Source organism: Conger conger, chromosome 11 (genome assembly GCF_963514075.1).
Source record: "Conger conger chromosome 11, fConCon1.1, whole genome shotgun sequence".
Classification (NCBI taxonomy): Eukaryota; Metazoa; Chordata; class Actinopteri; order Anguilliformes; family Congridae; genus Conger; species Conger conger.
Window position 1 is genome coordinate 22814821 of NC_083770.1, and position 26094 is coordinate 22840914.

General features: G+C 41.1%; 1 protein-coding gene across 2 annotated transcripts; it reads right to left on the reverse strand.

Annotated features, from left to right (window-relative positions):
• Positions 1–1011: 1011 nt before the first annotated feature.
• npr3 (natriuretic peptide receptor 3) lies at positions 1012–24952 on the reverse strand. 2 transcript variants are annotated; one of them, XM_061259530.1, is made up of 8 exons: positions 23954–24952; positions 15682–15804; positions 13662–13831; positions 6202–6337; positions 4875–4969; positions 3775–3895; positions 2913–2997; positions 1012–1579 (listed from the first exon to the last, which is right to left on the reverse strand). In XM_061259530.1, the coding sequence occupies exons 1-8, from the start codon at positions 24738–24740 to the stop codon at positions 1468–1470; spliced, it is 1629 nt and encodes a 542-aa protein (XP_061115514.1). In that variant the 5' UTR covers positions 24741–24952; the 3' UTR covers positions 1012–1467. The 2 variants fall into 2 exon arrangements, with proteins under 2 accessions (XP_061115514.1, XP_061115512.1); XM_061259528.1 differs by having other exon boundaries at positions 2913–3000.
• Between the last annotated feature and the right edge of the window lie 1142 nt (positions 24953–26094).

Genomic DNA, 26094 nt, shown 5'->3' on the forward strand with positions numbered 1-26094 from the left:
CCTTTACAATGAAACTGTGTTATTTAGCTCACTAGAAATGGAGCAGAATTTTGTTTATTGTTTTATTTCTCACAGATGTAGAACTTACTATTGAATTATTCCAAAAGTGGCAAATATATGAAGCAATCTCAAGTACGTACAAAATTACAGAATAATATGTTGTTTTTTGTCAAATCTTTTCATTAGAATATTACCTGTAAAATCTTTGTTTGAATTTATAGATGTATGGTACAGATGCAGAGAGTGACTTTACTTACATACGTATAGGCTGAACAGGGGTATTGACATTTACAGCTGTATATGATTTATGTATAAAAGATTAATATTTTCAATCAAAATAATATAAACCACACTGCTTGTGGACCTTTTTCTTATAATTTGATATTGAGGAAGAATATTGTTTTTCTTTTCTTTCAGCTTATTAATATAAAGCAAAGGTAGCTTAACCTTATTATGTGCTCCAACATAAAGGGAAAGGGGACATGTAGGACTGAGTTATCTTGTATGTTTTTGTTTTTATTTCTTTCAACAGAAAAGTAAAACTATAACTTTCCAAAGACGCGCGTGAAGGTGAACCAGAAGCGCTTCATTCACCTCATCCTGCTATGTGCCTCTTTACGACATTATTCCCCTTCTACTGCAGTTAAACATTCAGAATATGCTGCCATATTTCAGTGTCCTTCGAGCCTGTGTGCAGCAAAAGTTATCTGGAGAAGCCCTGAAAAGAATCATTTAAAACCCCCACAACATTTAGGCCATGTTGTAGTAGTTAATGAATGCACCTCCAAAACCCTACACCCTTATACATAGTGAATAAGCCAATCACACAAGAGAATATGGATATACTACACCCCATCAGACGATAAAGAAGTTATCTGGGCTTCAACCTCCATATTTACCGTCAGTAACAGTCTGTGATGTTGCACAAAGCAGCTATATTCTATTCTCATTACCTATTTAACTCCAATCCCATTCCTCGGCATTAATAGATGTGTGAAGAAAGAAACTGTCTCAGACTAACACATAGTGTATTTATTCCCACAAATCCAATGAGCGTTTTTTTTAGGAATTTACAATGAATTTCAAATTTAAAAATGTCCTATTCACTAGAATAGTGAGGCTTTTCCAGACATTGTTATATGCATAATTAGGGAACCAATGCTTCCTCTAGCCTCAATACTGGCCCTCCGCAAAAAAACAGAAAACGAAACTGGAACATTTTAAAATACATCCTGTGTTGGTTTGTTTTCTCTACAGAGATGAAATGCTGTGGCAGTGGCACTGCGTGATTGATACAACTTTCCTGAGTTTATGAAAGTCAAAAAATGGATATTAAAAAACAACAACACTACAGTATGTCTTTAAATAATAAGGAGTCCTTTGACAGCTTTGCAGAGTCTTTGGTCACATTCCGCGACACACTTCCCTGGAACGGGAACGCTGACGGCTTTCCAGCGCGTTCCGTCTCTACGCCGCCGAGAAGTTCGACCTGATGGAGTCCTCCCGCAACTGCCGGTGCTTCCCGATGTCGCACTCCTCCCTCTGTGTCCTTCGCTCGATGGTTATCCTGTAGTTCTTCCTGCAAAACAACACCGGAACGAGAGCGTTAATGTGTACATAAGTTACATGACTGGGACCCGGAAGGTTGTTAGTTCAAGCACCAATGTAGCCATGGTAAGATCCACAAAGCTGTTGGGCCCTTGAGCAAGACCCTTATCCCGCATTGCTCCAGGGGGATTTGCCCCTGCTTAGTCTAATCAAGTCATTTTGGATAAAAGCGTCAGCTACATAATATGAGATGCTGATATGCTCCCTCTCTGGGCTGCTGCTTAGCTGCTATAAAATCATATCTGGAGATATATCATGAAACTGAAAGCACACAGGAGCTTTCACTCTCCTTTCTTACAGTAATCACCTTTGCCCCACCACAAAATAAACATGAATATAAGCTATATAAGCAATGACCCAGACATTTGTCATCATCCTGATGCCTTTCAAATGATTACTCATCACATAACAATTTCACTTGTATTAATATGTGAATATTGCAGTTGGTTCCAGGCAGAAATAGGTAAAGATAATGGCAAAGAACACCTTGCGGGAAAAATATTTCATATGAAGACTTAGTTTTGTCACCCTTGACCTTATCCTTACCCTAGTCTTTATCCCTGGGGAACATTTTCTATGCTGCCACAAAATTGCTTTTATATTGATATCCTTAAAATGGAGGCTGCAGGACCTGCTGTTCTGGCTGTTCTGAAGAAGACCGCTCTCTGTAACTATGGTGGCCTATTGTTCATTAAAGATGATAATCTTTCCCCTTTCAGAAATTACCATGTTCCCACAAGATAAGCAAACCATTCTTCAGGATAATAAAATGCTTGCTCTATTTGTAAAATGGTTCCCTTGGCAACCATACGATAACACTACCACTACATATCTCATGTGCCTTTTGAACTGAATATGATTATATAAAAATACAATTGTGGAAAAGCACACTCAGAGCAATGAGAGTGAGGATATCATAGCACTGCAGGGAGGCGGTAACAGCACTTCAGCCACCAGTAACCAGGTATATGGCTGCTATTAATTACTCCAACACACATGTCACGCAGGAGAGATAGCTGCACTTACCTAACCAGTTACCCTAACCAGTTTAACAGGAAGACAGATAGTCAGATTGTAAATTAAGTTGCGCCTTACACCTATACTTACACCATAAATGCCTCTTGGTCAACATCTCTCCCAAAACCAACAACATCCTAACATACAGTGTCCCTATTAATTGAGTGAAATGCAAGTACTTTTATCAGGAGTAAGATTGCCCCCAACTGGAAATACATAGTAATGTAAATAATGATTACCTCATTGTTTTCAAATATAGATTTTATTTCATCTGAAGTACGACCCACCTGAAAAAGTAGAATGCCATTAGCAATGCAGTTCCCAGAAGCGCTCCAACGATGATGCCAGTGACAGCGGATACTCCTAGTCCACCTGCTTGGGAGGGAATGGGAGGCGATTAGTAAGGAAAATGACACCTTTCTGGTACAAAAAGACGCTACTGCGCTAAAGGCATGTAAGCAATCTCTGCGGGAAACATAACAAGGTGAGTAATTAGAAAAAACTGGCCTGTGTGTCATCCATGTTCACAATACAGTACTAGAAAAATCACACCATGGATACATATGTACCAAATTACGTATTTTGCATCTTGTTGGTTCCCTCAGATATTTTGCCTTAAATGTGATAATAGGATATAGAAAAGCACAGCTCAATGATGTTGTGCGTTGGGCCATACAAATGTTGTGAGCTTTTCTTGCATTCATTATAGATCCCTTGGCTCTGCAACTCCACTGAACACAATGTGCATATTATTTTATTATTGGAAGTGTTTGGTTAAACCGTGTATTTATTTATGAGTCAGACTTGTAAGGGACTTGACTTTTAATGACTTTGGTTCAGCCATGTAAAAACATTAGCTTTGGTTCATTCTGAAATGCATAGTTTCTCCAGGAATGTCAAATGAATTAACATTTTTGATTATAGATTTGGTTGGTGGCATCTAACTGCCTTTTCTTAAAAACAAAATCCTCAGGAGCTGGCCTGGCCTCTATTTTCCATTTACCACATGTACTGTATGTCCATTGGCAAGCTTAACTCCTCATTACAAAATGTAACAAAGGAGATCATTTCTCAGAGCCCTTACTGAAGTACAGTAATGTTGGGAATTCATTCTGGAATGTGGATAAGGTGAAGAACAGTATAGTTTACATGATTGGTCAGGCTGCTCTGGGCCGGGAGTCCAGTGCCTCTCCCGCAGGGTGAAATGCTCCATGGTGATCCTAGGCATCATCTCCAAACTCTGGTTCACACCAAAGTAATTAAACACAGCCTGAAAACACAGAAAAGTAATTAAACACAGCCTGAAAACACACCAAAGTAATAAACACAGCCTGAAAACACATCAAAGAAATTAAACACAGCCTGAAACACACTGAAGTAATTAAACACAGTCTGAAACACACAGGATTAAACACAGCCTGAAACACACCGGATTAAACACAGCCTGAAAACACACCAAAGTAATTATACAGCCTGAAAACACAAAGCATGTCGTGAAGCCATCATCATCATCGCCTTCGTTGCAGATACTGACAGCAGTTGCCAAGCTTTTCCTTGCACCATTCACTTTGGGCATTTTACCAGTTGTTATGCTACATTTATTATCAAATTCAACAGAGATGCTGTCAAATCATTGAGAGCTTGATGCGTGCTTAGATTTAGATCATTCATCTATGTCAAGGCTGCCCAATTCTGTTCCTGGAGATCTACCGTCCTGCAAGTTTTCACTCCAACCCTAACAAAGCACACCTCGTTCAACAGCTAGAGCAGGGCTGCTCAACCCTGTTCCTGGAGATCTACCCTCCTGCAAGTTTTCACTCCAACCCTAACAAAGCACACCTCGTTCAACAGCTAGAGAAGGGCTGCCCAACCCTGTTCCTGGTGATCTACTGTCCTATAGGTTTTTACTCCAATCCTAACAAAGCACACCTCATTCAACAGCTAGAGCAGGCCTGCCCAACCCTGTTCCTGGAGATCTACCATCCTGTAGGCTTTCACTCCAACCGTAACAAAGCACACTACAACAGCTGGAGAGCTCCTTGAGCTGCTAATTAGTAGAATGAGGTGTGCCAAACAAAACAGTAGATCTCCAGAAACAGGCAGCCATGATCTATGTCATTTTTCCACCATCGATCAAAAATGACACAGAAATGGCAAATATAATGACAAGACAGGACACAGAACATTGACAATGAAATGACAGTACAGCATTTAATCTCTTAACGTCTCCTGCTTTCACGCACTCTTACCTCATAGGTGCCTGTCTGCGTGTCTGTCATGGTCAGTACGGAGAAATCACCGTTTCGGTCTCCGTTCTCATCTATAGACACCTGGCCCGCGATTCCTGCACCACGGAATGCAGAGAATGTGAAAATTAATTAGCTACAAGACCCGTACATTCCAGGGAAAACAAGAGCAGGAGCCGACACATTCCGGACGGCCGATACAGCAGGAAATCTCGTCCGCCTCCCGGCGCTTTTGTTGGCATTGCCTCCAGAAATTGTAATTTCATCTCTTAGTCTGCGTTCCCAAATTCCTGACATTTTTAAAATATTATTTCTTTTCACAAGAAAATATAACCCTGTTTTTGACAATCCCCCTGAACAAAACATTGTTATTTCACGTTGTGTGCTGGGTATTAGAGCCATTTAGTTTAGTCTTTTAATTGGCTTCAGCAGAGCCCATACATTTCCTGACTGTGTCTTAAGGCAGGCTGCCCAGTGTTGCCCTCTCTTTCCCATTTTATCTAGGGTCTTCCACCGCCACGTTCACGCCACGGGAATTCTGGACTCAGCAAATCAGCATGCTCTTTTAATCTGCTTTTAATCTGTTCAGTTTGATCCACATTGTTCAAGTCTCTTCTGGCTTTTCATCTCTTAAGCCTAACAAATTGCTATTAAGGGATAGAGGAAGGCAAATAGCATGTTTTCATTGGCAATACTAATGCACTTTCAGCATGCAAATACATTTTTGTAAGCGGTACAATTCCATTTGTCAAAACGAAATTACTTGGAAATAAAAGTCTCTGGCTTTCAGTGAATTCAATGATTAGAATTCTAATCACTTTTAATTAATTTGTAAATTAGTCTGAAGCCAATCGTACTTTAAAATGCTCTGAATGGGACACGACCAGAAAAATCAAATGCTCTTCTGTCTAAATAGTGGTCATGAGGATGTTATGAATGGCTGTACCAAATCCAAGGGCTTTTACAGGGCACGGCAGTAAAGACGCCATTAATTTACTTTTCATAGTCACGATGAAAGGTCTAAAACCTTCCAAGGTCCGGAGTGTACTGACAGTATTGGTCCAATTAATCAAGCATAATGACCAGATGTGCAGCAGACAGGATAAGATAGACGCACAAACTAAGCCAAATCTGTCAGCTTCAGATCACCATCCAAAAGCCTTTGATGAAGTGTAAAATTATCCCCCATCTTCGCCGGACACTAAGGCAGTCTGACATGTAGAATAAGTAGAACACAATAATCACATCTGTTATACACTGAAAGTGATGGTATATTCCATTGAAGGTATATTCCAGAGTGTGTTGCATTTTTGTGACATAAAGAACATACCTTCAAAAGATCTGTTCCACATGCTCTGGGTAATCTGCGCTCCGTTTTTCTTGCTAGAACCGCTTTTCACCACTTCGTGAAGGGCCAGGGCATACAGCAGCAATGCATCATGGAAGCCCTCCATGAACATGTTTACCTAAAACAAAACAGTAGCCAAGCGTGTAAATACGAAAGCACACATCAAATTTGTACTTAATCACAACCATGGCAAGTTCCGTTTTATTATTAACATCCATACAGTGTCTTACCCACAGGGAATACACCCTAGACAGTTCACCAATCCATTGCAGGGCACACACTATTCACTCATGCACTCACACCAAGGGGCAATGTCTTTGGACTGTGGGAGGGAGCCAGAGTACCTGGAGAAAACCCACGCAGACACGGGGAGAACATGCAAGCTTGGACCCAGGGCCTTCCTGTGTGTGTATGTGTGTGTATAGGTGTGTAATGTATGTATGTATGCTGCTGCTGAAAAACACAATTTCCCTCGAGTGTTAATGATTATGCAACAAAAAAAACATAAAAAGCCTCTGACCAATGAATATATTTTTTCATTACCATACTGCTTTTCCCAAAAAACATCTTACTTTGCTTGTGCAATGTACCATATTACACTAATTATTCATGAAAAACAAGTATTATGGTTGCTTCTCCAATGTTATCATTCTTTTTTACATTTCCTTTTCTCTTTTCAAAAGAGACGAAAGAATAAAGACTGTGGATCTGAGGTTTTAAACATTTACAAGGAGCACGTATATTCTGCCCCTAATGCTTGCCGTGCTTGCCGTAAAAACATTTCCACAGAACACTCCATTCAGAGTTTCACAGACGATTTACAGCCTGAATACCAAAACAATCTTCAGTCCAGGCAGCCTCTTCCTAAGCAAACAATTGTATGTATTTGTTTCTCAACAAGTCGCAATAATGGACAAAGTGACGTTAGGTGTTCTACATGTATGATCCACATGAGAATGGATTATGAAGACGGGACAAAAGAAATAAAGCATTCCTGCTGACGTCTAAAGGAGGATATTCTAGGGTTTTCCATGGCCTGCAACTTAAGCTATTTGTGGAATGGCAACCATGTTGCCAATGATGATAGTAAGAGTGCTGTGCAAATAACTAATACTAATAGATGCACATGTTATGATTGGGAACATTGTCTCATTCTCATCTGTCACACAGCCCAATACAAACATCCTTTAAGCCCAGCACATCAAAAGGCATTTTTTTACGACAAGTACAGTATTTATATACATTTCCAATGACCTCTGACAGAAAACGGGAAAGAATGCTTAAAACATTTTCTCACTTTTCGTTTAATATACAAGCAAGACTTTTCTTTCATCCTGCTCCTGATCCCTAGGCAGAACTGGGAGTACGACATCCCCAAAAGAGCAAAAACATTCAGGGTGCACTGGAAACCCAAACTACAAGCTAATTTTGGCAGTGGGCAGATTTTTAAGCACTACCCCCTCTCCATCTCCTCCCCTATTCAGGATTCCCAATAGCGACTGTGGCCATTGTCCTCCATCACCCGGAGAGGGTGAGGACTGCCCTGCCTGCAGTCAGCTGATGGCTTATTTTCACAGCGACATGCTTGGCAACTTCACCACCCCAGCATACACTACAGGCATCACACCGGAATTGCACATTCCGCATCACTCAGGGGAGTTTCTAGTGCACTATGACGCAGAAGTTAATCCTGTCGCTTGACTATCTTTAAGTAAACACTTACATACTACATCAACTTTCAGTATCAACCCCTGAATTGCACGGCTCCAAATGAATATGTGAGTCTTTGTTATTGCTGTAAGCGAGGGGTACACAGCCAAGTGGATAATCTCCATGACAAGTATGTTGTGTTTTATGAAAACACAGATTCTCTTAGGTGTGTACTGAAATCTGCTGATAGTTACAGACATTGTGCCAAAGCAGGATACTGGAGTAGGCCTATATAATGACTGACGTTATTCATGGCTTACAGTTTGCGTAATTCCTCCGTTGAGAAAGACATGTCCCAGAGCATGTCTTGTGGAAGGCATGTATTAATAGGATGGTAAAATAAAGGGAGATGTACGGTGAAGTTTGGGTCATTAATGTTGTGCATGGTGATGTAATGCATGGTCCATTTATACTGTGAGCCTATATGCAGTATGTGGGCTTTCCCAACAGAGAGCTGGGTGTAATACGCTGCACTGTTTCCAACAGAATGTCAGTCAACAGGAACCTGGAATGTGGCTTTGGTCCGGATTAAGTGTCTGATTTTGAGGACGAATGCGCTACGTCGATTTCGGTCACTCCTCCAGGGCAGTAAAGAGAGAATGGGACCATTCACAGTGACAAATTATTCCCCAAGATGTTTTTCCCTACAGTGGGCAGACACAAAGAAAGCCTACATCCCGGGAAGCTCTTCAGCTGCGTTACAAAGCACCACCATCTGGGATTCCCTTTCTGAAAAGGAGACAAAAAATAGAAAAGACATGACTAGGTAATGTGGTAGCAGTGGTGTCAGAGATGGGAACCCAAGCATGAGGACCACACAGAGATGTGACTTCATGGGTCCGAAGGAGGGGATGTGGAATCAGGGGCTGATGTAAGCCTCTGGCACGGCACCAGTGATGAGCGTGAACAATTTATGCGCCTGAGTTACCTCACAGTCAGAAGGCTTCCAAAGTTTTCTATGGAGATGGCTCACCTTTTTTTAATTCATAATGAGGCTTTGCGCACAGTCCTGGACTGACCCATATTAGTGTTCCTCCTGTACGCAAGGGCTCCGAATGGTTCATAACCCTCAGGTGTCGCAGTAGTATAACCCTTTGAGGTGTAGGGTCACAAATATATGATTAGAATGTTCTTAACTGAACATTCTAATGCTGATGTAACAATTACCAATGCGTAATTGGAAGTAATTGAGTTCTAGAACACTGGCGCTCTGAGCTGCCAGTGTTTCTTCTGTTTCATCAGGTGGCACCAGGGGCAGTGTCTTTTGAGGTCACCCTACAGAGACAGCCGGGGGGGGGGGGGGGTGGACCTGGGGAAAGGGTGGATCCCCACCTCCCTTAACAACGTCATGGTTCTGGTTGGTCACTAGGGGGCTCCTGAGTTTTCAACAGTCGCCAATTGTGCGGTGTCCACCCGTGAACTCACGGGGGAAAGACTTTCTGCTAAATGGTTTTAAGCAGGAGTGTGCTGATACTGCAGACTGCTTGGGGCAGGGGTGTAGAGGGTGGGGGAAACACAGGCGGAATTCATAGACCCATCCCTACTGCGATTAGAGAGCTTAGCCAAAAACATTTCAACGTCATTAGGGGGATAAGTGACTCGCCAAAGGCCTCTTATGCTGCAACACACCCCACCCCCCCCCATTGGAGTACAGGCACCCCCTCTCCATGAGCACTGTGGACTTTGTTCTGTTTATGGTTTCTTCTCAGCCCTCACTACGCTTAGGGATCCGCACTAAAAGGAGCAAGCACGTGTTAATTTCTTCACCGCGGTGAAAAATCGCAAGACGCGGCCACCCCGCCACCGGAAAGGAAGAGCGGCAATGACTGAGACAGCAGAACACCAGCACGGGTGGGCCCCTCATTCATCTCTAATCTGACCAACTGAACTTGGACACGTAGGAAGGCTTCACAATCTGGCTGTTTCACTTGGCGACCCTTTGAAGCATGGCTGCTAACTTCCAGAAGATCAGATTCACAGACTTGAATTTCCGTCCTATAGTCGTTCTCAACCTCATCTCATCTTATGTTGCAGTAATTAAAGGCCAGGCACTCCCTTACACATAGGTGAACAACAACCATGAAGAAAACCTACATTTTTAAAAACTTAATTAAGATGGAACATTACATCATCAAGCTATTTACTGTCTAAAGGCTGTTCATTTACACATATGGGTGTTCACGAAAGCTATTTGAGTTTTGTAACTTATTGTGCTCAAGGGTACAACAGCCCACCCAGGTTAGAAGCTCAGTTTCCTATTCACTACCCCAGTTGAAGCAAAAAAAACGCTTACGTAAAAAGTCTAAACATTTCCATTTGTGACCAAACTCGACTCTTGCAATCACATCTGTTAGGTGTGACCAGGCCGATGCTGATAATGCTCATTGGTGGAAATATCATTTCTTAATTTGGCCTCAGGTGCTGCTCGCAAGCTGCAGCTTGTCTGCTGTGATGAAAGCGCTGTCGCTGGTGTGTCAAAAATATGTCAGAAAGCTCCTCCAGATCCATGTTCCTCCCCCGGCCTCACCCGAGGAGTTGTGTCAGCCTCTCTGTGATGGGCAATATCGCACACACAGAGAGCACAGACAGGGGAGAGAGCCAAAGGTCAATAGTTGAGAAGCTTTGATTTGCCAAACTATTTTCCATTAGCCTTGACTCCATTAGCTTTCTTTTTATATCCAAACCAAATAATTTCTCACTTTCCCCCAGGGTTCATTTTTCCCCAATTCACTCCAGAAAACTTTTACATTTGATTTAGACTCCGAGTAGATGTAGATGCAGATGAAATGGAGCGAGGCACCTCTGGCCTCATGCCAGGGTATAAAGGAGATGGAGTATCAAAGCTACCCTTTGGAACCTGTCCAATCATTTAGTTAATCTTGATAAAACATCACAAAGGCATTCTTCTTTTTGCCTTGAATCATGTTTGTGCAAAATGGATGTGTCAGTAGATCTTCCGTATTAATAAATCTTTCCAAGATCTGAATAGATACTACAATACTCCTTGTTAAAAAAATGAATGAACTACAAATCATTCAGATACAGCTTTTATGAACACAGCTATGTTCAGGAAATGCAAAGCCTAAAAACACTTTTTTCTCTTCTATTTATGAGTCAATTGGGTCAAGATGGTGCAGCAAATCACTTTTGGGCTAACAGGCCATTTTGTAGAGAAAGAGCTGTTGTTGAAGCTTGGTGTTTAGAGGCCATATACATTCATAGGTAAGCTGTTTCTCCTGCACTGGTTCCATGTACAGTACCAGTCTTTTCCTTCTGATCATTTAAAAAATGTGCGACTGGGAATGGATACACATGACCAAATGTGAACCTGCATTCATAAATACTCATTGTACTTTTAGATCTTGTATACGTCTTATTCCTTGACCAACAATGCAGATCTATTTACTTCACATTTGCAATTTGCAGTGTAAAACTACTAGATGGGGAGTGCAGTAGGGATGTCAACAATGGCATTGAAATTGAGTTTGAATTCTGTGGTACGCCAGGTAGCTGAACCAGTTTAAACCTGAGGATTATTTGAAATGGCCCCATTGAGGAATGTTATTTTAGAGGATTGCAGATTAAATGTAGGTGAATGTTTGGTACTGTAGCTCTGCATTAAACCCTGTATTATCCACCGTCACGTTAATCAGTGGATAAAACGCTACGAGGAGAAGCGTGAACATGAATGTGGTTGCAGTGGTGTGTCATGCGTGGGTGACCGGCTTTGTTTGAGTGAGAACATGCGCGCCTTTGTCCCTTATCTCCATCTCTCCATCTCAGATTCTTTTAGTATTTTACATTGCACAAGTGGTTCACAGAAAGATCTAAGCTTTCAACTGGCCTTGCAGTGTATCACCCCATCAAAAGCCCTCGACTCAGATCGTTCTCATCCAGTGAATGACCTCCAATTTAGCCATCAACGTGACATTTATGATTCATGTTTGAAAGGGGGTGGAATACATCCTTTTACATAGCTTCTCAACAAGTAACCTGTAAAGTTCAGAATGATATGTAGGCAATTTAAAAAATAACATCATTTTAGGTATACTTCTCCCTTTGGTAAAAGAAGGGATGCGCTAAAACAAAGCCATGTAGACAATATACTGAAAGAACATCATTCAGCATTATCTCCTTCTCACAAATGTATCATTTCATAATCATCTGCATGATTATTCATTTCATAATCAGGCGCTTCATCTTTGTCATTGTCATATACTCCAGTCCTACAGAGAGACTCAGTTCAATGAGGCTTTATTGAATGAGCTCATGGTTCTGAAACGGACTGTGGAGAAATTGTGGCTTGACTGCTTTTGACAGTGAAGCTTTCTGAACATCTCAGCACCATAATGACCATGTGGCTATTTGTGATGATTCAAACCGCTAAGTTGCTCGCAATTTACATACGTGACGAGCGAATGGTGAATTAGGAGTTCAGCATTCCCCAGCTGCGACCGCCCGTGGTTAAAAACAGATTCCGATGCCCATGAGAACATTCCACGTGGTCAGTCAAACCAAAGAAATCGTATTACCTTCCGTCTTAACCAATAACAGCGGCACGCTTCATTCAAACTATCCATCAGCATCAGTTTGCATCACAAACACAACCTTAAGCCAAACTGGAAGGACTTATAATTTCTCCCCCCCAAAAAATCCTCTTTTTTTCTGAACCAACTCCAGAAAGCCGGGGAATTTTTCTTTTTATCGTTTTTATTTTGCATGTGTTTTGAATGGGGCTACAATAAAGGAATAGTGTTCTGCACACTCAAAGCTGGACATTCATATTTGGGATGAGAATGCTCTTTGTTCTCTGTGGCCCGGACATTTGGGTGCGCCTCAGTTTGCAGTGAAATCCGTCCCACACCGGAGGCCAAGTTTCGCCCTTTTGAGGATCAGGTTGATCCCCGCATTGAGCCGATCGGAGTGGCACGCCCCGCTGGGGGTTATTAACCTCGCTCGGTCGATTCATCAACCGCCGTTTGTCCCAACACGACGGCTCCTGCCGTCTCCGTACACAAAGCTTCGACGGCGTTTCAATGAGAGCTGACAATGCAGAAACAATGGCTCTGGCTAAATGTCAACATCTCCCTCGTTCTCTACTCCCAAGACTATGGGGTGCCCCGGGTCTTCCCCTTCACTGGCACAAACACAGGGATTCTGGTTCCTGACTTCGGGCTACAGTAGGCCGTGCCTGAGACCAATCCATTACGCCTCAGCAAATTAGACTGCATTCACGGAATTGCCTACTGGAATCCTGATTGCCTGGTCAAAGCTCGATGAGAACTAAATTCTGGATTTACTCTGTTTTTTTTTTGGAGGGGGATAGGGTGGTAGCTGTGAATGTGACATTTTATATTCTGTCATTTGAGCCAACATGCCAGTGATGCCTTCCTTCTATGCTTTCAATTTCCAGTGGGCAGGTATTCCATCATTGTCCATTATGTAACAGTTTACACAGAGCGAACTAACACCATATTTTCAGAATGTCTAAAATGGCTTAGTGATTTCTAATCTTATAGTCCTGAGACAGGACTGTATGCCATACATGGAATAAAAAGCCACTTAGCTAAATTCTGCATTTCATTAAAAACTGAATTAAAAAGGAAATAAAATACATACAAAATAAAACATACACAATGGTACATTCACTGACAGTGGCTATGAACCACTGCTTGATGTATGTGCTTGCCTTGAACAGGCTGTTATGGAGCAATGTGGCAGAACTTACGTACATTAGCATTGTCCGCCCCGATCCCTGCCCGTTGGATGGACTTCTTGACCTCTGCGGTAAACGTCTCGAACTCGGCCTTGACGGTCCTCATTAGGGTCACCACGTTGAGAGCGGAGTACGCCAGCCTGGCTTCCGAATCGTACTTATCTCCTCTCCTCCACGACCCGTTCCCTGTGACACAACACAAAAATCACAGATAAGCAATCGTCCATTGGGCTGCCCTGCTGAAAAAAACATTTCAAGCTAAGTTTTGAAAGAGCTGTTCAAACTGGCTCCCAGCTTTACATGGTACAACCAGCTCGAGCTATGTTTTGAAACAACTGGTAGCTGGTTGACCAGCTGGAGCATCATTTTCTTTTACAACTAATTCTACTGTTACTTCAGATGCAGTTCCTGTGGATCCGCTAGTTTACAAGTGAATACGGAAGATAGGACACAAGGCATCGTCTCAGACAGGGCCTCGGGAAAGATGGTTCCAGAAAGGCAGGTCCTGAATGGGTCTCCACAGGTGGCATACAGTGTGGCGCGCTAATCATAGAGGAAGTTACGGCTCGGTTTATAGAACACATTCTGTTTCCCTCCGTGAAAATTAGGCATGCTCATCGCACTGAAACAAAAGCCAAGGACAATTTAGGGGCTTCACATAGTGTCAGAAACTTGGTTCACAGGCTATAGTGTGGGTGAAGACTCCAACAGCACCAAAATGGTCAGAGAGCAACTGACACATGAGACTAGCAGGGGGATGATTACATCACTGCTCACAACCTGCCAATCAGGCTCATTGCACAGGCTCTGTGGGGCCAATCCTACAGCCATCTGAGCCACAAAACAGCCATTGTAACATTTTGTATTTAAAAAATGCTTGCAGGTGCAAGAAGCAAGTTCTTCTAAGGAAAAGTAGCAGTTAGCAGCAGGGTTATGAATTCTAGTTAGATACTGTTGTTATTAAATCCCATAATATTCATTTATGTAAAAGGCCATTTCTAACATATTTTGTTTAGACCCAGCCCTTCATATTAAACAAGCTGTATCCCAAACACCTTATGTGATTGGACGTGTATTTAGATATCAAAGCAAAGGTGAACCATCATCAAGGTGCTGTGACGTGTTCCACATTCTAAGAGATTGGAGGTCCTGGGTGATCGCCTATGTGGCCTAAGCCAAGAACCAGCTCTGTTCATGTTGCAGAGAAAGCAGGACAGCAAGCGATCACAGAAATAAAAACACTCTCTGTTTTATAAATCACATACTGTACAGTACATTAAGATATTTTGGTGGTAATTTGTTTTTCGAGCCCAAATCATGTTTTATCAGAAACATACAGTACAGAGTGTGATCTCAGCCACCATTCTGTAATGCCAAATACAAAAGCCATTAAGAGTATTTGCTGCATTGCTCATCCTATTTATGTAATACCTGCCTGTAAAACTAGAACATCAGGCAATTCGCTCCTCTCATTTTGAAACCAGTTACAATGTGAATAAAAAACGGAACTAATGGAAAGTATTGCATTTGGTAGAAGGTGTCATCCAAGAGTGGATATTTATCCCTGAGACAGAGGTCTGCAACCCTGGGCCTGGAGAGCCACGGGCTATTCTGTTTTTCATTTCTAATCTGCACTTAACCCTTTTATGTCCACACCAATGAAAAAGCAGTGGAAAAGTTATTCATTTGCATGTTTTAGTTTCTTGGGGCAAAACATTTTAAATAAAATAAATAAATAAACTTTATTTTATGTGACTGCTCTGCATTTTATTTTTTTAACTTTTTATTTTTATGAGGACTTTGTTTAACATATTCAAAAAGATATCATGACTAAAGATGTGCTCTACCAAACAGTCGAGCAGAATATGAAGGGGCAATTCATTAATCAATTAGAGCAATTAATCACAGTTAACAAATGTGGGTCTGAAAAATATAAGGCTGAGTATAAGATGAAAACAAAGCCAGCAGACTCTGCAGCCTGGCAGGATAATGGCTTCAGACCCCTTCATTGAGCGGTGGTGATTTCGGTGGCTTACCATAAGAAGAGGAGTTGAAGAGCTCGATATTGAAGAAGATGTAGCTACCGTTGGTCAGTCTCCTTCGATGGGCGGCCAGCATGATATCTCTGACGGTGTCGGCCCCGGCACACATCACTACAACTGCCAAGCGACAACACAGAGAAATGGTCACATACACAACCCAGAACTGAGGTGTGAAGAATGTGATTCACTGTACAGATAACACATGTAACAGCAAATGAAAACCTGGACACTTGCAAATGAATAATGTAAATGAACCATGAATTACTTGCAAAACTGTTTAAATGATTAATATTACTACTCATGACAGATTACTACTCACAAATGCCAAGTAATACTTCAAGAACAAAAAGCAGTCCTCGTAAATATAAAAATCACTTACAAAACAAAGAAAGCAGAGCAGCAACATGGTTTGGTGCAACATTACGTTTGAGGTAATTCCTCAATCCGATATAGAACTCTAGTGTAGCAATAATGTAGGAAATATGATGCAACGAAAAATAGATATAACTGCATTTGCAGAATACAAACTTTTTGGATTTGAAATTGAATCACAAATCAACAAAATGTGCAATCTAAATGAGAGCCACAGGTAAACACACCCATATCATCTTAACAGGAAATATATTATTATATTAAAGGTACACACTAGTGTGTGGTTGTGGCATTTGAGAAGACATCACAAGCATCCCTGCGAGTTAACCTGCCGTACTGAATATTCAGCAGCTCTTAATCCACTAATGACCAGGCGTTCTGTAAATGTGTATCTCCCTGAAATTAATCACAGACAGGGGTGCTGAATTCGGTAAAAACTAATGCTACATTTTCTTAAACCAATGGCTCAGATCAGACATTATATTGTTGGGACCACAAACAAATAATTAGAAAAATGTACCCTATCCAGATCTTTATATCTGTGGTATGAGCATGTTATCAAGTCTTCCAAGTAAACTTGGAAACTGGAAAAAAAAACATCCTCATGTGCTTTCAGTTTACGGTTCATGTGTAGTAGACCACAGGTGCTGTTTATTATGCAAAGACCATTCACTTCAATGAATGAATGCAGTAATGTGAATAAAATGGCCAAGATGTTCACCAGATGCCTCAGAACTATATCTTACAACTGCATGTGCGTTAAGGCAAGAGAACATTCAATACTAACAGTGAGTTCATCAGTGCATTCATACTGTAAGCTGGGTTTAAACCAGTGTTTTGTTTTCAGACAGTACCCAGTTAACACATGTTGTCACAATGTTACTGGAATGTTTGGTCAATGTTATAACATTGGCACTACTGTACATGGCAGCAACATTGTGAGAAAGTTTACTGTTAGCTGGGGCATGATTGTTGAAATACAAAATGATTCAGCAGGGCAGGGCTGTATGTCAGCGAGGTACTATACCTGAACTGCATCAGTAATTATGCACCTGTATGAACGGCATGTAAAACACAACTCTAAATATAAGGCAAAGGAATCAACCTTTCTCTAACAGTACATCAGCATTCACACACTACTTCATTTCGTTGGTTATAAACTCTAAAAGTGACTGCTTTAATACTGAGGTTCAAATTAAAGATGTGGCTAGAGATTGTAGTATAATGCTGACACCTGCTTTAACAGTTAAACTCATTCATCCAGTATAGTACTGTAATGTAGACTTCTGAATGCTTATTTGTTTTGTACATGACCATTTCCTCCTTCTTCTTCATGTTCTTCTTTCTTTTTTATACTGCTCTTCTTCTTCTATGGTACATAAAGGCAAATGGAAACTGAGGTTTTTAGCCTAACTTTAATTTCCTAGTGCTTTCTGTGGGACATTATGGGCCACAGAAAGCACAGACACAAATTAAGCTTAGTCCTGGACTAAACTGAGTTTTGTATGGAGAATCTCTATTCAAAGTTGAATTTAGTCTAGGACTAGGCTCAATCTGTGCTAATGCTAGTTTACTACTGAGGTGTCGATCAAGGGCTAGGACGGCTAACAAGCCAGTTTGCAAGCATTTACATTTACATTTTACATTTTAGTCATTTGGCAGACGCTTTTAATCCAAAGCGACTTACAAGTGCATAGGTTCTACCACAAGTCAAAGCATCACATCCAGAACTAGGAAAATACACCTGGACTGCTGTTCTAAACATATAGTCGTCATCATAAGTGCAATTTTTTTTATATATTTTTTTTTTTTTGGGGGGGGGGGTTAGACAGGGATAGGGGTATCAGAAGGGGGGGGCGGGGTAAATCAGGAGGGAGGACTAAGGTAGAGTTTGAAGAGGTGTGTTTTGAGTCTGCGTCGAAATAGGGGGAGGGATTCTGCTGTCCTGACAGTGGTAGGCAAGTCATTCCACCACTGAGGAACCAGAACGGAAAACAGGCGTGAACGTGCAGCTCGACCGCCAGGTGCCCGTAGAGAGGGAACCGTAAGGCGACCAGAGCTGGCAGACCGGAGTGGTCTAGCTGGGGAGTAGGGGGTGATCAGGGATTGTATGTAATGTGGGGCAGTCCCCTTAGCAGCCTGAAATGCCAACACTAGGGCCTTGAATCGGATGCGTGCGGCAATAGGAAGCCAGTGGAGGCCAATGAGAAGCGTATTACAAGCCTGTAATAAAATCGCTTGTTTCCATGACAATGTCATACATGCCTGCTAGTCATGAGAGGTAATTACACGTGCCATTACTGAACTGAAATTGTGACGAGAGCGCAGCTGGAAACTCAACCGTTGCAAGCTGCAATCTAACAAGTTTTCTTTGTAGGATGATCAATGTACGATCAACTGTCTGTGCTACCACAAATGACGCCCCGCCGGTCAGTTACTTATTAACGGCTAAAAGGTTGTGATATGATTTCTTTAATGTAGAAAGAAATGGTTCCTTAACAGAAAGTTAAAACCAGATCCAGCAAATAGATATACACTAGTTATACACACAGTTAATTAGTGGTGTGTGACTTAAAGATTATGTCTCCACTGACAGTCTTAAATAGTGTTATAAGAAGCTACAGCACATCATCTATTGCAGCAGGGCTCCTGCACAATGTCTCCCGCACAATACGCAATATGTGCCAATTAATAATTATACTGTGTGGTGCATCTAAATTCTGAAGACAAATATTTCATATTTAATAACCTCAAGGCAAAGCAGAAAAATGTCAAACGTGTCGAAAGCACATAGAATACTCAGTATATGTTGCAGATAATATTGCATTATTGAGTTTTGTATTGCTAGTGTAGTGCGTAATCTACTCAAATGATTGGCAAACCTGGCACGCTGCAATGTGAAACATGCATCTTGCACATTCTGTCCCTCCTTCACAAAATGCATCAGAAAGTTCAGCATGTTCAACACAAAACAAGCATTTCAGTATGAAATAGTTTTGCATGGCAAAAGGGTTAAAAACAAACAAACAAACAAACAAATATATTTTGGATTTAACCAAGTGGCCCATAAATAGGAATATTGAGAGCCTGGAACATTCTCCACAACTGTGTCGCTGTAGCAAACTGCCTGAAATACCCTCAAGTGAGGGGGACAAACTTCATCTCAGTACTCCTACACTATGGAACCCTTTAATTACGAGTTCACAGCACACTACAGGCCCTGTGTGCACTCCCCTGCGATTCCACGGGGTAAAACTCCAGCCAGCAATATTTCAAAAATCTGGATTTTCCTTCTCAGTAGGGCACTGAGGCGAGTTACAAATGACCTCTGGAATGCAACGGGTAGCTCACAGCACTGGTTACACTGCCTTTTATAAGCCTTAGGGTCACTATAAAAACCCAACGTAAGTATGTGTGCAAATACTGTGTGAGCGTGTGACATATAGCTACTGAAATCGTACATTTACAGTCGCCCCCATTTACCCAGCCATTTTGGTTCCAATGGCATCCAACACCAAGCGAATCAGATAAAATAAAATCTCTCCAGTTTAAGTCCTTAATCAACGTTCTGCTGGCTGAAACTGTGAGTGTTTTGAAGGCTTTTGGGCAGTCTTCTATTTCCCTTTTACAAATGCTGGGATAAGTTTCAAGAGCAAAGTACATTATAAATCTAGGCTTAATATGACTCCAGTGATTCTACAGGGACAGTCCTGGCACCCTTGTGGCCATATTTCAGGGCCGAAATGTTCAAAAGAAACTGCACATCTCCAATAATTGAAACATGTCTTGAAAGTAAATCTTATTCCTTTGACAAACTGTTCAAGCCTGCAGTTAAGTAACTTCAGAAAAATGAATTGTCATTCACATCCCTAATAGCATGACAATTTTCTCCAGGAGTTGTTTAGAATTGGCCAAGAAGAATTGCTTTTTCATTCCATTTACCTAGTTGTCAGTCATCTCGGGCTTGCTGGTGTTGCCATGGTATCTCAGCATGGCTGTGACCTCAGAGCTACAGTCATGAAGGTCGCTGGTTCCAAACCCTTTCTCACACAGCGGAGAGGGTCATAACCCTCCACGTCTCCAGCACTGAGGCAGGGAGGGAAGACTCGGACACAAAGAGTTTATTGAGGCTCCAGACAACTGGGTGTGTCTGGCCCCCCACAGCCTGTTTGTCACTAATTGACCAATCGTGAGAATGAGGCCCCTTTTCTGTGCAAAGCATAATTGGTCAAATGGTCACTTGTGTATATGGACAGGGAAACGCCCCCTCCACTGTGACAAAACACAGCAATGTGTCCAGGTCAGGTCTGGCCATCCAGATTACATTTATCAAGAACATTTCATGTTTTCTCAGATGTAGAGTATCCCTGTTTGGATGACTGGACACTTCAAGAGTTTCTTTTGTACAGAATCCATTATTTTCATTTCATTTTGGCAATTAATAAAAATTATGATGAAGGATTATGCCTATATACAAAAGAAAATCTGTAAACAAGAGATCCCCCAAAATAGAGATGATTGGATTTGGATCATGACTGCTTTGAACTATTCCCATGCAGAATGTATTAACGCATTTGAAATTCCAGCAGAGCACAACTAATTTTTAGGAATGGTGTTGTTCCATGGCCTATGTTACATGCACAAAGTGAAATAAAAAACAGTCTGCTAATGGAGCAAACATCACAACAGGCTATGAATCAAACTAGAAGGCAAAGTTTTTGGATAAGATCCAAATGATGTCTTCTCAAGCGCTTCCGCCTTAATACTACTCAATACTATTTTACAGGGACCACATGCTACATAGAGCAGTTAGTCAAGCTAGATTTTCAATGCTATGCAGTGCCAAGAGGGGACACATCTCAGCCTAAGAAGTCTCGATAGTGAAGAGTGATATTAACTATTAACCCTTTCAGTCCCAAGCATAATATGAAGTGACTCCGCCCAAATCACAAGGGTTTTTGGCTTTGGTTGAGAAAATGTATTATGGTTTTAATAGGGGCTCAAAACAATAGGATAGCAGTCATTTTGACTGGTTGAAAAGGTACAAGGTGGGATTTTACGGTTGTACGCTTGGGACTGAAAGGGTTAATAAGCTACCTTCTGGATCAAGCCCAGGTACACATGTGAAGTAAATATCCAGTATTCACACCAATCACACAATTACTGCAAATGGTACAGAAATGCAATGTATCTGCTGTTCCAACACGACAGAACACAGCATAGAGGCATAGCAGGACTTCCTTATAAATGATCAATAAAACATGATTTTATCAATTAATGGAATAATGAAGTAACAGAAATATGGAGTGACAGATCCTAAAAAAAGATGTTCTGTATTATAAAGATCCTGCATCATACAAGTGTTAGCAAATCATGTGACCTTTGTTGAACCTCTGCAAACTGGCCAATAAGATGCCTAGAATACTTTTGCCTATGCAGTACACACACTGTCTAATTTAGCATGTATAGTATATGTTAATGTAAAACATACAGTTAGCATTTAGCATGTACAATATATGTCAATGTAAGGCATACAGTTAACATTTAGCATGTACAATATATGTTAATGTAAGCAATACAGTTAGCTTTAGTATGTATAATATATGTTAATGTAAGACATACAGTTAGAATTTAGCATGTTTAATATATGTTCATACAGTTAGCATACATCATCAGTTTATGTAAACAGTAACTGTAATAAACTTCAGACTACAGCTAACTAGCTGGTCATTTCCCATCTTTCACAAACACTTACATTTACTGGACACTGTATAGCAGAAGATATATAATATAAAATTATCTCTGCTTGCGGTTGGCAAAACTCTTTTCTGTCAATTAATTTTTTACAGCTGAACAAGTGTACCCCAATGATACAGCTCCATCAAAACCAAGTATATACTTATTGTATCATGGGCATCCTGTAGCCTGTAGTGGTTAAGGAACATGACCTGGACCCAGAAGGTTGGTGGTTCAAGCCCTGGCTTAGCCATGATAGGATCCATGCAGCTGTTGGGCCCTTGAGCAGGGCCCCTAAACCCCACATTGCTGCAGGGGGATTGTCCCCTGCTTAGTCTAATAAAGTGTAAGTCACATTGGATAAAAGCATCAGATAACAAACTGTAATGTATCATAATTCCATTACTTAACCGTGGTCAGTTCTTGTAAGTTTGAAAGAGCATGACATTTCCATTACCCACTAAAGTCACAGCATTACAGTTGCACAAAGGTTAGCATGTTGTAGTCTCTGAACACACCCTCACAGAACATGCATTCTTGCATTTCTGAGTGATTTGTGATGTGCCTACTCATTGTCTGTTCCTCACTCTCCTCTGTACATCAATAACGACACTACGGTGTACTGTGCTGAAATTCCCCTGACCTCTCTCTCACATTTAATGTAGCCTTTCCAACTTCTGCTTTCTGGAAGGCTTCATTTACCAAGTGTAGATCTTCAAATACGTTTGCTTGTAAACTCTTGGTGGACATTGTGTCCCCATTCATCCTTACTTTTTGCAAAAACAATGTCACAATGTCACGTGCTGTCTACAGCAGCAAGTGTCCGCCTGATAAAAGAGTCAACTGCGCAAATACGACATGGGGGACAATCTTTGCAGCTGGAGTTATCTTATCTCAGACGTCATGGAAACCCTCGGCCTGCCACCCCGGGTCACTCACCCAGGCTCTGCTAGAAGTGCGTGAGTGTGTGATTGGATAATTCACTCCAGAGGACTCCCACACATTTAAAGGTTAGTGATAATTACAGAAGAGGCGCCACTGATTAGGGTCATGACATTTACTAACAGCCAGATTAAAGAGGATGGGTGTCTGCTGTCCAATGCAAAGACACCACTAGGTATCATAAAGGACACACTGCTAATACTTAAAACCCCTGCAGATAACAGCTAGCTCACAGGATGGGGGAGACCGGCTATCTTTCACCCGACAGAATTGCCAGAGCGCTGGACCTCATACTGGATCCAGTGACAGAGTTCAGATTTGACAGCAAGCACACTTTATTTGTTGGCTGAATCATTTCCAACAGTGGTGCAATTACAGAGAGTTTGGAAAGTGAGATTGTTGTCTGGCCGCAGTCACTACAGCTGGGGAGCTATTTAAGTATGAAGGAGATACATAACAGGTATAGTATCTCAAAGACTGGCTCAGGACTTCATAATTAGCATGAGCAATGTGGGGGCTGTTGGGCCCTTGATTGCTCATCTGTGTTTCCTTCATCCCAGTGATATCCTGTATATCTCCCTTTCCCATATAAGTACAAGGCACCTGCTAACACTGCTAGCCACTTCAGTAACTATAGAAACGTAAAACCGCATTGTTGAGCATATTTTGATTGTCATTGATAGACATGAATTTGGTAAAAACAGAAAGAACAACGTTTTTAATATTGCCAAATCAAGTTAGCAAACATCAGTCTCAATGGCTAGACACAATTTTGAAGAAAACGTTAGAAATTAAGCAATTATAAAATATGAACTATTTAAAATATGAGCGCGTTCATTTATGCACTTGATGTATTCATGCAAAATGTGTCAATCCGGACGATCACTTAAGTAGCTGTCCAGGCGTATGATTGTGCACGGTATAGGCTACAGCTGCACTGTATAACCTGTGTTACAATATGATTCTAGTACAGTATGATCATATTGATACCTTCTAGCCTACGTTTCAAGTAATAAAATGAACAACAATTTGGGAAGAATGAACACAAATGTGTACGCATGAAGATGGCACAACATTTTGCGCCAAATAAAGCCTTCTATCTTCATTTAGCAAGATATGAAATGGTAATCTAGTCGAAACACTACAAGATGACAATTGTCAGTGTTGATTCCATACTTTGAAAAACTTAAGCCCTGTTGCAGGTTGACGGTACTACCTTCAGTTTTGTAGATGTCTTTGATGATCTCGTCGGTTTCCACCGAGTGGTCTTTGTGAATGACAATGTGGTCTACTTTGTAACCCTCCACGTGTAGACTGCTGTGGACCCCCTCGACGGTGAAGTAGCAGTTCCGCTCCTCGCTGTCATCTTCGTAGATCAGAAGCACTCTATTCCAGCCGAAATGCTCGAACAGAGCGGAGAAGGTCTCGGCCATTTTCAGGTAAGAAGGAGCGATTCTGGTCAGGTGCGAGTATTCCTTGTCTTTTTGGCTGAAGCCGGTGGCCAAGGCACCTGCCGAGATCACCGGGATGTTCCAGTGCGATGCCATCCTGATCACCGGAGCTGCGGCGTACTCGCAGACGGGACCGAGAATCAAGTCGGGCTTCTTCATGCAAGACCTGTTCACTAGGCTGAAGAGCGCTTCATTGCCACAATCGGAATTTTCATAGTGGACAGTAAAATTGAGTCCTGGGTAGAGATCTCCACTAAGTCTCGTCCGTGCATATTCTATAGCTGGTCTAACTCTTGGAATTGAGAATATGTAAGTATTGTTTTTTGGCAATAAGACCAACACCTCGATTTCTTCATTCAGTGCACTTGTCCGTACAGGTAACAAAATTAGCCAGACATACATGCAGTATGACAGTAAGTATGACATATTGACACCTAATAAGTCCCCTTTTATAAGATAGCTGTACAAATATGTATATATTTTCAAAATATAGACTTTTGTTATATATCGCTGTCTGTTTTCTAATTTAATTACTTTCATCAGACATTGCATGTAAATTAAAGAAACAAGAAAATATTTCGTCTTTAAACTTAAATTGAGTTCCCCTCTTTTTAAAGTTTCAATATTTCTATCACTTATGGTTTGTAGGGATCCTGCACTTAAGTCTCCTGAATCCCTTTCAACTTATTCAGAAATCTCCTCTGTTTTCCTTACTAATTCTCCTGTTTCCCTTGTTATTCCTCTTGTTTAAATATGGTAACTGCTCAGCCTGCTACCACACACGCTGGCTTCGGGGAGGAATTTTGAAGCATCCTTTCATTACTATTCCTGCGTCATCACCGGGCAGCCCACCTCCCTCTTAAAGGCACAGTGGCCTTTTTTGAAAGTAGTCCCTGTTCAAAGTGAGGTCACAACGTAGCAACTTTCAATTCTTTATTAATTTTGTCACTAAAGGCGAACGGGAGGAACGTATCATCTAAAACAGGGAATGAACAACCGCGTTCTGCAAGTCAAATGCCACATTGAGATTGTTTCGGGCGATGTTCATTGCATGCAATAATGCACATGAATCCATATGTATTGCAATTACTGTATTACGGGTTTCTCTAAACCACAATGCATATTTTGCAACAAAATAGCATTTGGTAACCCTCAATCTTCTGCTTTGAAAATGGTCACCTCAGTTATGAATGTACATATGACAGCAGCCTTGTGAATGCTTGGCTGCGCACAAGAAGACATGTATCCGACAGTACACTTTTCAATATTATATATGTTTAATAGATACTAGCCATTGCTTTATTCACTTTATTTGCTAGCCCATGTTTTGTACTGTTGACGTCTGTGTAGAATTTGGAAGGTGGAGGACATTATGTTTGAAGGTGTAGATAACTGGAACCTATGTCGTTAAAAGCGGATCAAATCATTTAATATATTCTGAATATTTCCAGCCGTATGAACGGAGGCTGAATATACCTGAAATAAATAAATAAACAAATAAATGAACCATGAACCTGATTCTAAGGACTGTTAAGTGCACATTTTCACTCTGAAATCCTTTTGCAGAGTGCCCCCTGGTGGCCAAAATTAACTATGACATAAAAATGAAAGAAATAAATAGCAGGGTGTGATAATTGATTTTCTGTTTGATTCTATTGTTTGAACTTGAAATGGGTTAAAGCTATGCAATTACCAAAATAAAAATAAAAAACTATTGTCACTCTGACATAAATTATAATATTTTGGTAAATAGGCCCACATACTGGCATGTTTGCTTTATAGGTAACATCTTGAAAATCAACTGTAAGTCGCTTTGGATAAAACATCAATGAAATAACTGTAATATAATGTAATGTGATGTAATACACCCTGGACAGGTCATGATCAATAATAAAACGCAGCACAC

Coding starts and splice junctions, on each gene's coding strand:
- npr3 (XM_061259528.1), bottom strand. CDS start 24,740: ATGCAATGTCTGATGAAAGTAATTAAATTAGAAAACAGACAGCGATAT. Junction 4,970..6,201: donor GTGGAACAGATCTTTTGAAG/GTATGTTCTTTA, acceptor TCCGTGGTGCAG/GAATCGCGGGCCAGGTGTCT. Junction 3,001..3,774: donor AGAGCAGCCTGACCAATCAT/GTAAACTATACT, acceptor TTCCCTCCCAAG/CAGGTGGACTAGGAGTATCC.